The sequence below is a fragment of the Propithecus coquereli genome, unplaced genomic scaffold, assembly GCF_000956105.1.
Source record: "Propithecus coquereli isolate 6110/MARCELLA unplaced genomic scaffold, Pcoq_1.0 Scaffold89, whole genome shotgun sequence".
Taxonomy (NCBI): domain Eukaryota; kingdom Metazoa; phylum Chordata; class Mammalia; order Primates; family Indriidae; genus Propithecus; species Propithecus coquereli.
Window position 1 is genome coordinate 7,203,980 of NW_012155173.1, and position 14,515 is coordinate 7,218,494.

A 14,515-nucleotide genomic window follows, 5' to 3' on the forward strand; every position below is an offset into this window, starting at 1 on the left:
AGGCTCAGAGCGGGCAAGTAACTTGCCTGAGTCACACAATGAGAAGGGAGAGAGCTGCAATTTAAACTCCTGTTGGTAGGAGTTCTTTAAAATATATCTGGTCGCCTCCCTACATGGCCTTTATAGCAGCAGACCCTATTGGGCAATAACCATAAAAATAATAATGCAGATGACCCCAGCAATGTCGATATTAAATAGCAGCTCACCTTTGCTGTGTGGTTGCCACGTGAGCCAGTGTTCTAAGCACTGTGCCGACATCACCACCCTTCATTCTCATGATGCTATAAGCAGATAGTCACGAAAGTCCCATTTTACAGGTGGGTACACTGAGGTTTGGAGGGGTAAAGGGACTTGTCCAAGGCCACACGGCTATTAAATGACCAAAGGAGACTTTCAACCCATCTCTGTCGGTAGCTGACACATGTTCCTTTCAGAAGGTGGGAGGAGAGGGCGTGATGGGGCCCACCACCTCCCTCCTCAGCCATAACCACCCTGTTGCCCTCTCTCCGAGCAGTGCCCTGAGGAGCTGAGGCCCATGAAGGATGGCTCCGGCTGCTACGACCACTCCAAAGGCATCGACTGCTCTGATGGCTTTAACGGCGGCTGTGAGCAGCTGTGCTTGCAGCAGACGCTGCCTTTGCCCTACGATGCCACCTCCAGCACCATCTTCATGTTCTGCGGGTGAGTCTTGGTCCCCAAGGTCCAGGTGTCCCCTTGCAGCAGCAAGGGATGCATGGGAAAATAAATGGCCAGGCACTACAGCCCGGCCATGCTGGCCTGTCCTTCAGTGAAATGACCTTTCTGCCTCTCCTATTTCAGCCCAAGGGCAAACGTCCAGAGTAGAACCTTCTGTTGGGTATTAGAAAGAAGAATGTGTGAAGAAAGCAAAATAATTGCTTGATAAATATGGTAAACAGAACCCATGCCCAGTCTGCATGCTAGGGTCAGGATCTTCCTTGCTCCTTCTGCATCTACCCCTGCTGTCCCGGTCAGTGCATTTTGGAGACAAAAGCAGGCATCTTGTAGGTGGGCGCAAAGAAACCTTCAGGTGTCCTGCATAAGAGCGTGGGCTAAGCCCAGGCTTCTAAGTCGATTTCTGCAGGAATTTAGCAATGTGAGTTCCACGTTTAGCCTCTCTGTGCCCTGCTGCCCAATCTGTGAAGACAGTTGATTGGGGGAGCAGAGGGGTAAAGGAAACAATGCAGGTAAAGCCTGTAGCACAGCGTCTGGCCCATGAGGAACTCAAACTGAGTTTTAAAATTACGATGAGACTGAAAGGGAAGGCATCATGGGACCAACACGCTGAGTGTCACTTTCTCTCCCCAGGCCGCAGGTGGGTCACCTGTGAAAAGAGATCGTTGGGCAATCACGGCTCACGTTTCTTCCAACTTACCTTGTTTTCCATGTTGAGGATTGTGGTGGGAGTTACCTCTGCCATGGACAGCACCTAGCATAGCATTTGGTCCTCAGTAATCACTCAGAATGGCAGCCTTTTTTCTTCTCCTCTTCATTCCCTTTCTGCTGATATCTTCGTATTAGAAAATTTGTTCATCCTTTGACTTTCTGTGACTCCGAAAAATAACCCTGTGTTCGTGGGAGAAGGATGCTCAATGCTTTCCTTACTAAGATAGGAAAGCAGAATAAGCCATTTAACATCCTTTTCAGTCCCACATTTCGCAGAAAAAGGAGGTGGGAATGTGCATGGATTTAATTCCAGTTTACCAGGAAATGGATTTAACTTGCCTGGTTTTAGTACATGAAGTCTAGTTTTCCATCTGGGGCTTCTTTCAGGGCCTCCTTTCCTATCCTCCGTTGCACTTGGGGCTACAGGTGCCTACCAGCAGGTGTTGGAGCAGCTCACTGGAGGCCCTAGATATGTATCAGTAAAATAAATAAGAAATAAATTAGGATATGCAGACCTGAATTTATAGCGGGCTCTGCTCAGCTTAAGTGACTGCAGGGCAGTGTTGAGTAAATTATGCATGGCTCAGATCTGCAGGCTGGCATACGGAATCAGCTGTGTCCTCATCATTGTTATTTTTCTCTCTGTGTACTTAGGGGGCCGAGGTGGGTGTTCTTCTGGGCAAATAACAACAGTAACAGCAGCAGGCACAGCAATAATGGATTTCGACATCAGAAACTATTACCACCTTCCATCCCTAGCTCCCTACAGGGAATCTCGTGGATTCTAATCCCAGCCGTGCCACTCTCTTTTAGTCATAAGACAAGCCTCTTAGGACCTTTGACCTTCAATTTCCTCACCTGTAAAATTTTAATAATACCTACCTTAATATAACGCTGGTTGTGAAGAGCGCAAAGTACTTTACACGTGTTACCCCATTAAGGTGAAGTAACATGCCCAGGGGCCTGCGACTGACTAGTGATGTAGCTCACTGCCTCCTTGCCGTATGACCTCGAGCAAGCTACCTAATGACGTTATGTGGACTAAAGGCATCACACTAATACATTACAGTTTACATTAACGCTTGCAAAGTGCTTTGGAGCAGTGTCCTGCACGGTTAGCACTGTATGTGATCATTAAATAAAGTAACCAAAATGAGTGATCCTAATGACATTCACTAGTGACCCGACGCCCTTGGCTTCTTGGTTTTTGAGTCTGAAAAACAGGATGAACCGACCTTCTCCATGGCGAAAGGTCTGTGAAAGTCTTAAATAAGGTCGAATGGGTCAGCGTGTTGTTGAGCTATTAAAGCCCATCCACATGTTGGATAAACAGGACAGAAAAGAAAATAAAGCCCAGGTCTCCTAAAACTAACTGCAGTTTTAACATGCTTTGGAAATTGTTTATTAAGGATGCAAGTGAGAAGTTACCCAGACTTGTTAGAAGCACTGTAAACAGTGAAAGCTATTAGCAGGTACTGGTGAGCAAGTTGGTCCAGAGAGAAGTGAAATGCTGTTGAATTAAGCAAGGAAAACAAAACAAGCCCTCCTCAAGGGGATGTTCCCAACTTGCTCAAAGCTCTGTGACCTTTCTCAAGAGTCCTGGGTAGGAGTAGGTTTAATAAATCTGTTTGCAGCCAGGTTAATAATAGCAGCTAACATTTATTAAGCACTTCCTACGTGCCATGACTGTTCTAAGTGCTTTGTGTACATTAGCTCATTCAATTTGCATAACAACTCTACAAAAGACATACTGTTATGATTCCCATTTTATTGTTAGGAAAATAAAGCACAGAGTGGCTCGGTGACTTGCCCAAGGTCACAGGGTTGGTAGGAGGGGATGTCCAGATTCAAAGCCAGACACTGTGGCTCCAGTCCCAGTCTAGACAGATCTGATGTCACTGCTGGCCTCTGGCCACATCTAGCCATGGGGTCTTGGGCAAGTCACTCTATTTCTCTGAGCCTCTGTTCTTTCACGTAGAATCAGAAGTGATTGTAGCACCATTGTGAGTATTAAATGGAATTATACAAGCATGGGGGCTGGTATACTTAAGCACTCAGGAAACCATAGTTATAATTAGTCTAATAGGTATAAAGCCATCTCATTTAATTATTCACTTACTGGATGTCTTGCTTACTACTCTATCTCCCAGAATAGTGCCTGGCACACAGTAAGTGCTCAGTTAATAATTGTTACATGAAGTTCCTCCATTAACACAGCTAAAGAAGTTGTTCCCAGTCCAGCCCTCCCAGCTGCATTTCCAGCTAGGTTCCTCTTCCTAGGTTAGGACTCTTGGCTTCACTGTTCCCTCTGTCTTCCTTCTCCTCCTCCCCGGTACCCTCACTGATCCCCATTTATCCCTGGCCCTTTAGCTTGGACATCTCAGTTTTATCTTCAAGTCCCGGTGCAGGCATCACCTTCTTCAGCAAGTCTTCTCTGAGCGCCCCCCTGGGGCCAGGAGTGAGAAGTGCAGTTCCCCAGGTGCTGGGTAATAACACTCATCCTTTCCCATGGATACTACTTCAATATTGGCTCGATATGGGGTGGCATTAGGGCACGTATAGAAAGAACATTTTTTTTCTTGTCTTATTTTTGTTTTTTATTTTTTTCATTTCTACAAGGCCCTCTTGCAAGGGAGAGAGGTGTTTACATTTTGACTTGAATTCTAATTTATCCCTGTGAAATCTTGACATGTCTTGAAGACCGTACCTCTGGCTAGATGCCCTGATTGTCAGCCCATCATCAGGCCAAGTTCTCCAAAACTGAGTAAAACATCCTTTCCTTGGGGCCACACAGCCCCCTGTGTCTCTCCCTGTGACGGCCTCCTGGCTTGGTTGATTCACCTGCGTTCCTGTCCGGTCCTGTCATACTGTCAACTTCTTGTGAGCAGGGACTGGGTCTTAGTCACCTGTGTGTGTGCTGCCATTCCCCACTGCTTGGCCCAAGGACTTCTTCAGAACCATAATGGTCAAATTAATGAATTCGTCCACCTAAGATTTGTTGTACCTACTCCGTGCTTGGTCTTTTATGAGATGCAAATAAGCATTGAGGTGCTTTTAGGAGATGCAAATAAGTGACAAAAGGCACACTAAGAACAGGTGTCTGGGCCTCGCTTGGTCCTGATTGATGTAGGCAGAGCACAGGTATCAGAATGGTAGACAGAAGCAGGTGAATTTGAGACAGGTTGCAAAGGATGTTAGAAACTAAACTAAAGCGTTTTATAATGAATCTTTAGAATCAGTCTTATAGGTGAGGGAGTATCACCTCCCCGGAAGACCTCGGCAAGTTACCTAGCAACCAAGTTTGTCTGTTTCATTTATGTGTGTGTGTGGTTACAATGTCTACCACACACCTTCCAAGAGAACTTAATTTTATTCGCATAAATACAATGTACTTTAAAAAGCCGTTCCTGTAAAGACAGGACTGATAGGAGCCATTCGTAAGGAGGAGAAGGCAAAGAGAAAATGGTTCCAGAAGTGTGAAATGGGAGAGTCACTCAATGTGAGATATGTTTAGCTCTGTGCTTCTTGGCAACCAAAGTAAACATAGGAAACAAAACAAAACATAGTGGATTATATAGTTGTCCTTGTGTGAGGAAAGAAATGTTGTGGATTTTATTTTGTTTTGTTTTGTTTTCAAGGGACACACACCTGACATCACTTGCTGAAATGATATTTGCTATATATGCCTACGTAAGAGACAGTGAGCAATTTCATCAACATTTTTCAAGTTTCAATATTTTTCAGATCATTTAGAGGAGGAAACTGAGGCCCAGAGGGGTCTCACAGCCAGTTAGGAGGTAAAATTGGGATGAGATGGGAGCTTGGGATGTTCCAAGCTTCTCTCTTCCACTTTCAATGAAAATGTACTGAAAAACATGGGCTCAAAGGACTCTTCCAGCCTCACTTAGTCCTTACTGCCTAGGTGCTTAATATTCTTTTTAGGAGAACGAGGAGATAAATGCATGTGTTTAATATCCATAGTTAACTGGAAATCCACTTATTTTTATCATCACAGCCGAGGTCTGCTTTAGTGAACAGAGACAGCAGTCTTGATTCTGAGGCTCAGTACCCAGTTGCCGAGGTGTCGGGGGATTCATTCCGGTATTGGTTTTGTTGTGGTTTCCTCCTTTTAGGCTAGGGCCTGAGCTCTCAGCACTCTGACTTCTGGTTGAAGGATGTGGATTTTACCTCTAAGCATTAGCATAGAATATTTGCCTGCCAGGTTCTTGCCAAACATTCTAATCTTATGCTCTCTGCCCTTTAAACATTTGCAAAAGCTCAAGTGTAAGAAATATTCCCTGACAATTGATGGAAACACATAACATCCATCTCTTTATTCAGATAGGTGTTTTCCAGTGTGGATCCCATGTGACATTAGTTCCATGATCAAAAAGGGAAGTTCATTTGTTCAGTGTTTCCACAGGGGAAAATCTGTACTCTGTAACTGCCTCTTGATGTTCCCAGGGCACCTGGGGATAGTAAAGGCTCTGACAAGTCCTGCAGCAGAGAAACATATTTCATTGATTCTAAAGTGTGCATATTTTCCACATTTTAACATCTCTGAGATTGGGATATATCTTACTATAAATGGTTTAACAGAGTTTAAGTGGCAGTCTTGTGGGGATTTTTGTTTTGTTTTGTTTCATTGTTTTCTTGGTGTTAAATGCTATCATTTCTTACAATTGTTGGGGATTGTAGAGTAGGTAAAATATGCTATATAATCAGCCTAGAATTCCATATGGAATCCTGTTTCCTTTCCTTTCCTTTGCTAGAAGCTCTAAATTTTTCTTTTGGGTAAAACCTGCACACTAAGACCACTCAGAGAACACCTTTACTGATCTCTTTTTAGGTTAACGGTGGGATAGTCCTGAGGGTCTTCATGACCCATGACGTCCATTAGAGGGGTTAATGCAGTTGAGGTCTTAGCTGCTGGTTCTGGCCCTGATGACCCCAGGGAGGGCTTTCTCACAGATGTCAGTATCAGGAAAGCTAAAAAGGAACCCACTCTTCCTTTGCCTCGGTGATAGGGTGCTTAGGTTTTCCCCCAGCATTGGTCCACATCTACCTGGCATGCAGTTCCTTAAGTTATTCTTACCCTTAACATTTCTCTATTCCGAACTGTTTCTTTTAGGATTTGATTTTCTCCCTTAGTTTTAAAAATAGTTTCTAGTACGTGCATTTCAATAAGTAATTGTAGAAAGGAATGCATGAATAAACAAGTGAGTAAATGCCTGAGTAAGTCAATGTATTCTCTGCTTTGAGAGTTTGTACACAATGCCATTTTTCTGTTGGTCTCAGTTGCCTTCTTTGAAAAACAAGCAGATGGGAGAAAGTCACCTGTGCTAAAGTGGAAAAGAGCACTGGGCTTGGAGTAAGAAGATTCAAGTCAAGGCCTTGGCTTTTTGAAAGTGCTCATGTGACCTTGGTCAATAAACTTAAATGTCCCGAGCCTCAGGGTCCTCAGTGGCAATGTTGGAATGAAAGTGCCCATCTCATCATGTTGCTGTGAGGATTAAATAAAATAAAACCTACTCTTGGCTAAACACATAGAAGGTTTTATGGTGCAATCTCTAAAGTTCCATCTAGTTCTAGTATTCTCTATAATGCAATGGGTGTGTTAAGGGTAACACATCCGTTGCCTTTAGCTAAAATGCCCAGTTCGTATCTTCATACTTACTTTATTTTATGTATTTCCTTTTGGCGTATGTATAAATATAGTTTCATGTAGATCTTGGCTGGTTTCCTGTGAGCCTACGCTCTTTAAAATTTCTGTAAGAAAACCTCCCCGATGACAGAATGTTCTAAAGAAGCTATGTAATTATGTAGCATGGTACAAAAATAAAATTAAAAAAAGAAACCAACAACTAAACAGACCTTAGCATAAACCTTCCTATACCCCAAGGTGGCTGGAGAGAAAGAACTGCTCATGTTTCGAAACTCAGAGGATCATTTGCCTTTATGAGCCCCTGCTTTTTCCCCCATGTCTCTCCTGCTAAGCCACAATCCTTTCCCCACCCCCAAGCAAAAGAAAATCACTGTAAACCCACACTTGTGATATTGCCAAAATCGTACACACTGTCTCACGTTCACACACTCATATACGTACACCTTGAAGCATGGACTCCCAGGTCTAATTCCTGGCACTGCTGTTGACTAGGTGTATATCCACAGGTAAGTCAGTCAACTTCTTTAAACCTCAGCTTTCTCCTCTGACAATGGGAGCAATACTCCCCATGGGGGCTGTGTATTCCCTATTGCTTCTGTAATGGATCACCACAAACTTAGTGGTTTAAAACAACACGGATTTATTACCTTATGATTCTTAAGGTCAGAATTCCTAGAATCTTCGCACGGGCAGAGCTGCATTTCTTCTGGAGACTCTGGGGGACAATCTGTTTCGTTGCCTTTTCCAATTATTAAAGACTACCTGTATTCCTGGACTCGTGACCCTTACTGCCCCCTCTCTTTCTCCTCTGCTTTTAAGTTGCATCTCCTTCTCTGACTCTGACACTCATATCGTCCTCCTATAAGGAACCATGCAATGGCATTGGGTCCACCCAAATAATCCAGGATAATATTCCCATCTCAAAATCCTTTGCCAAATTGCATCTGCAAAGTCCCTTTTGCCATGGAACATAACCGCGTTTACGGATTAGGATGTAGACGTTGGGGGGTGGTATTAGTCTAACCTATTACAGGTTATAATAAGGAAGAAATCAGGTCATATATACCAAAAAGTTTCCACTAAACTGTGGGATCTTGACTGCAGGACTGAGCTTTACATATAAGTGTGTGTGTATACATACATATACATATGTGTGTAGTGTATACATTTAACTTATTACATATTATATATTATATATTATAATCACATATGTATAAATATACATAGTATAGGTATATTATTCCCAATCAATGGCATGTATAAAGTTTCCAGTTATGTACTTTGAAACAAATAAACAGACAAAAAAAAGGAGTCAAAGAATGACAACTCTGTCAGCTTTAAGAAATCAGGATCTAGAGAGAATCCAGCAACTATGATCTAGGAACCACTTGAAGTAAATTTATACTCCCTTGGAAATGTACATGGACTAATAGACCAAATAAAAACAATCATAATGTCATTAATAATAATAAACACAATAGCTGATGCATTACTTGGCTACTATATGAAAGATATTGTTTTACCCTTTACGTAAGTTATCTCCAACTCTCACATCAGCCCTATAATAAGTTAGTATCCTCATATACAATGACACAAGCCTAGGGAGGTTAACAGACTTGATCATGATCATATAGCTAGCAGCATAGCCTCTATTCGAGCTCAAGTTTAATTAGCTCCAAAACATGAAATTGGGGGCATGAAATCTTTATAAATTCACCAAAGCAGAAATTATACAAACCATATTATCAGACTAGAATGCAATAATATTAGAAATTAACAACAAAAGAGGAACAAACAAATCCACCTGTTTGGGAATTATCTTAAAAAATACCTTCTAAGTAACAATTGGGTATAGAAAAAAATCAAACTCAAATTTCCACCTCTTTAGAAAGGAGCAGGAGCAGGAGGGCTGCATGTCAAGCTTGTGAGATTCGGGCAAAGCTGTAGTCAGAAGCTGCATGGCATTTATTAAGAAGCAGGAAAGATTAAAAATAAACAAATGAGGCATTTGACTCAAGAAACCACAAAAAGAATTATAAAACAAAGTCAAAGGAAACAGCAGGAAGGAATTAATACAAATATAAGCTGAATTAAATGAAATATAAAAGAAAGAAAAAGGAACCTCATCAATAAAGCACAAAAAGCCTATTCAAAGGAGAGAACAAAGAGGGAACACAAATAAACACATTAGGAGTGAGCTAGGGACACAAATGTAGAAGCACAGAAGATAAAACAAATTTAATGAGAATACCATATAGAACTTTATGCCGGTACATTTGAAAGTCTTGGTAGAATGCATTATGTTCTTAGAAAATGTGAGTCACCAAGTTTGAGTCATGATGATATAGAAAATGTAAATAAGCAGATAATATGGAAATAAATGATGAGAGAGCTAACTATAACTGAAAAGAAGACATTAAGCCCAGGAGATTTTATAGGCAGATCTTATCCAGTCGTCAAGGGAGGGATAACCTGTATCTTATATAAACAGATCCAGAGAAAGAAATGAAAGGGACAGTTTTGTTTTTTAGACACCTGTTTAATGTGAATGAAAAGGACAATTTTAAGATTGTATTCCATAATCCTAATACCCAAAGTGGGCAAATATGTGCTCATTCATCTAAAAGAAGCTGGTAGACATGTTAGAATTGATGAGTTATTTTTTTAGAGACAGAGTCTTGCTCTGTCGCCCAGGCTGGAGTGCAGTGGGGAGACCACAGCTCACTGTAACTTCAAACCCTGGCCTCAGGAACATGTGGAGCGTCCAGGTGTGAGCCACCATGCCTGGCCCAGAATTGATGTGGTCCTTATGTTGGTAGAATACAAAATCAACTTAAAAAAATTAGTGATAGCTTTTCTAAAGTCAGCAATAACTAACTAGAAAATGTAAGAGAAAACATAAATGAAAAACCGATCTTATTCTTGAAGTGTGAAAAAATGTAATAGTGTAAGTTACCACTCTACAGGGAAACACTGTAGTCTAAACATAATCGTTTAATCCTCACAGGGGCTCTATAAGATGAGATCTTCTCTATAGACAAGCAAAAGAAGGAGAGAGAAGTTAAACAGCTTGTCCAAGCTCACACAGCTCAGTGGTAGAACCAGGATTTGGACTCTGTTGGTCTGGATCCAAAACACATACTTGTAACCTCTACAGTGTAGCGCCTCACATCAATGCTCATGAATAAGCTCCACAAGACATGTGCAAGACTTTTATGACAAAAAGTCAAAAACTTCAGTGAATGTTTTAAAAGAACACTGATAAAATGGAGATACAAATGATATTTCTGAATTAGAAGATTCCAAACTGTAAAGATGCTGTATCAGTCAGGACAAGGTAAGTTTTGTTGCTGTAACAAATGAAGCCCCTCCCTGCCAAGCCAGAAGCTTGCACACAAAAGTTAATTTCTTATTCATGCGAGATCCATTGTGATTAAGGCAGTCTTCCTCCATCCCATAATATGCATCTGGAGCACATGGTATCCAAGCTTGCCAGAACCAGGGGAGAGAGAATCATAGGATGTTTGCAAAAAGCTAAGTCTGGCAGTGACATATCTTATCAGTGCAGACGCATTATTCAGAATCCAGGTACGTGGTCCCTTCAGCCCAACTGCACGAGAGGCTTAGACATGTCATCTACAGTGTGTGTCCAGGAAGAGGACACGGTGCGGTAAATGCACAACGTGTTCTTTGCCACTGTTGTCAGCCATTCCCAGCACTCAGTTGACTCTCAATACACATTTATTAAATGTACTCTCAATACATATTTATTAATCTTAAATTTATTAAGTTTCCTTCAAATTAGTCTACAAATTTAAAGCAATGACACCCAAAATTCTACTAGGATTTTACATGGAATTCGACAAGCCAATTCTAAAATTCCTCTGAAAGGAAACATATGGAAGAACAGTCAGGAAATTTTAAAATAGAAAATCAGTGTACATGAGGGGAGGGAGACTTACTTTACTACTGTATCTGAAATATGCTATAAAGCTGTAGTAATTAAAATAGTGTGGAATCATTGCAGGAATGTACAGATAATGAAATAGGGAAAACCTCAACCATGTGTGTGTGATATATACAGGGATTTGATAAAATGACATTTCAAATTAGTTGGTGAAAGGATGGACACTTCAGGTAATTGGCTACCCATTTTAAAAATAGTTAAGTTAAAATAACCACTCTCACCCTATATAAAAATAAATTCCATACATATTGAATAGCCAAAGATGAAAAATCTATAAAAATACAAGAATAATATACAGAAATATATTTGATCATATTGTGGCTTTCTAAACACTGCACAAAATTCAGATGCAGTCAAAGACCAGAATAGGGAGGTTATAAGACATCAAAAGCAAGATTAAAATACAAGCACAGACGGGAAGAAAATTTCAATATATGTGGAAGCTGCAGGATAACTATCCAGAAAATATGCAGACCTCATACAAATGAATAAAAAGAAAGACACAAATTACTCCCTTAGGAGAATGGTCAAAGCACATGAATGGACAATCTGTAGGAGAAACACAAATGACCAGAACTTGAAAGGATGCTGAACTTTACCGGTAATCAGGGAAATGCAAATCCAAACAAAAATGAGTTATTTTTTCCCATCCCAGGTTGACAATAATGAACATGAAAGATGTGGAAAAATGGAGTTTCTCATTCATCAATGAGAGAGTTGTAAACTGATAGAGCCTCTACAGACGACCATTTAATAGATCTGTCAAAATTTTAAAATTCATAAAATGTTGACCCAACAATTCATCTTCTAGGAATATGTTTTATAGAAAAACACACATATGCACAATGATATATGTGCAAAGATACTCATTATGGCACTGTTCATAATAACGAACAGCTATAAACAGCCAAAGTGCCCATCAATAAAAATTAGTTAAATGCATTATGGTACGTTTACACTGCACAACGCTGAATAACCATTAAAAAAGATAGATCTAGATGTATATGGACTTAAAAAGATAACCAAGAAATAGTATTAGGTACAAATGTATGTCCCACAACAATGTATAGTATAATTCTGTTTCTCAGTTTATTATGGTTTATATTATATATATGTATATATATGTATTATGTGTATTTAAATGCATTGAAAAACCCTAGAAGAATGCATAACAGTTAACAGTGATGACCTCTGGGACAAGAAGTGGTGTGGAAAATGAAGAACTTCAGCATTTTATTCTATTGACTGATAATGTTTACTCATCTACAACAATAATGTCTTTAATCACAGGTGCAAAGGGACATGGGTGTATGGAGAAAGAGAGAGAGAGAGAGAGAGAGAAGAGAGAATTCTGCCCGGTGTACCCAGTAAAACCATTTATCCATATTTTCTGGGAGCCTCCTGGGATAAATGGATGGAACTAGATTTTATCAGGCACTTAGCATTTGCTATGCATTTCCCTATACACTCACTTCATCTGTGCTCTAACTGTATTAAGAGGAGTTATTTACATTTAACAGATGCAAAAAGAAGGGGATAGGCTTTACCAAGGCATCAACCAGGACAATGCCTCCTTCCAAGAGACTTGCCACCACACTTTGGGCAGGAACACATGAATATATGAGATACAATCAGTCTGTCAGTGCAGTAACCTCCACCAGAGGTTAGGGGGAAGTGAGGAAAGAGTGACAGCTCCCTTCATGCATGAGGCATTCGTGGCTTTTCCCTAGAGTGAGCTTGGGTCAAGTTTTCAGCTCTGCTTGTCTTCTTCCTGCCTCCAGTTGAGCTGTATGTCTCTAGCACCAGCTACTGGTTCCTGAAACCTGGCTACATTTTCTTTCCAAACCACCTTACAGAGCCTCTGCCTTCTCTCATGAGTCCCTTTGCAGTCAGATTCAATGGATCTCCCTTCCAGCCTTTGAAGGAAGGGCAAATAAGAGACTGCCTGCTTTGTTCTGCCTCAAACTGGCACAACCCAACCAGAGTCGTATCATGCAAATAGAAACCACTGGATTTGGAGGAGACAAAAGTAGAGAAAGATTCCTTTGTTGCTAAACAGACCTGAATCTGAATGCCAACTTTGCTACTTACAGTGTGTCATGCTTTATTTCTTGGCTCCTTATTTTGCTTGTGTGTAAGCACATTCTTTTGTCTGCCTTATTTATTTATGCGCACCCTACCCCCAGTGCCTAGCATGGGACTGTGAAAAGGTAGATACTCAAAAGAATTCCAGTTTTTGGAATGATTTTTCAGGAGTTGAGATCACTACTCTCCTAACCCTCCTCCCGCCACCACCCCACCCCCCTACCCCGCCATGCCTCTCAAAGAGATCCTTTTCCCACTGCAAACATTCCAAAATTGCAAGTATTATTTCTGCACCCCATCCAGATGTCTGTTTGGTCCATAGATGAGCCCATCCCCGCCTCAGTGGCATGTCAAGGGCCCTTCTGGCCGTCAGGAATGGATGGTTAGAGGCGAACAGAGGCTACTAACATTGCTAATTGACCAGAAGCTAATGTGCTGTCCATGGTGCTGGAAGGTTCACCTCTGAGCTCCACAAGGGATAAAACCTTGTTTTTGTTAGTCTTCAGCCTTGGTTGACAGATACACTGGGAATAGATTCTGTTTTGAGAAACTGGTTGATAATTCCCGTGGTTTGGTCTGCCATGCTTTTTCAAGTCTTTGTGTTCATGGGAAACAGTTTTCAAATTTGCTTTGTGTGTGGATGTGCACGCTGGTGTCCCCTTGACTCCTCCAAAATGTCACAAATGACTCTCCTTGAATTCACCAATTTGCAGGATTAATGTGCTTCTCTCTGGACACCTGTGCCCTAGATAGATTCCAGCCAGAATAGCTGTCTCTATTCCTAAACTCTGACCTGTTTTGCAGGCAAAGGAGGCCTTGGTTTTAGGTCACCCATAATGGGGGCATCTGGGATGTGGAGCTAACTCTCACTTCTGTTTTACGTTGCAGATGTGTGGAGGAGTACAAGCTGGCTCCTGATGGGAAATCCTGCCTGATGCTCTCAGATGTCTGTGAGGGCCCCAAGTGCCTCAAACCTGACTCCAAATTCAATGACACCCTCTTTGGAGAGATGCTACATGGTTACAACAACCGGACTCAGCATGTGAACCAAGGCCAAGTCTTCCAGATGACCTTTAGGTATGGGGCAGACACTTGCACTTTATTGCTCTGAGTCACTGACCCACCATCTAGGCAGAGGGAGGGAGCCTTGGGGACAATGGAATAGAGACCTGTTATACTGGCCAACATCCCCTTAAGCTCACAGACACCCACCCAAGGAGTGTTGGAAGTCAGCAAAATTAATTCCATAAGGTTCCTTTTGCATAGACAGAGCACATACCTGTCCTACCTTTCCATCTTCCTAACTGTATCCACATATTTTAAATTCAGTCTTAAATCATCCTGTAATTACAATTAATGGCATTTTGAAAAAAATTAATTCATCTTTCAGTCTA

The 14,515-nt window shown here is 41.4% G+C and overlaps 1 protein-coding gene across 3 annotated transcripts in view; it reads left to right on the forward strand.

Moving 5' to 3' along the window:
- The window catches only part of ASTN2 (astrotactin 2), an 893,996-nt gene that overhangs the window by 564,555 nt on the left and 314,926 nt on the right, over positions 1 to 14,515 (forward strand). For all 3 annotated transcript variants that reach the window (XM_012664418.1, XM_012664417.1, XM_012664419.1), the window contains 2 exons: positions 515 to 681; positions 14,010 to 14,198. In XM_012664418.1, the coding sequence (XP_012519872.1) occupies positions 515 to 681; positions 14,010 to 14,198 (356 nt within the window). The remainder of the gene's footprint in view (positions 1 to 514; positions 682 to 14,009; positions 14,199 to 14,515) is intronic.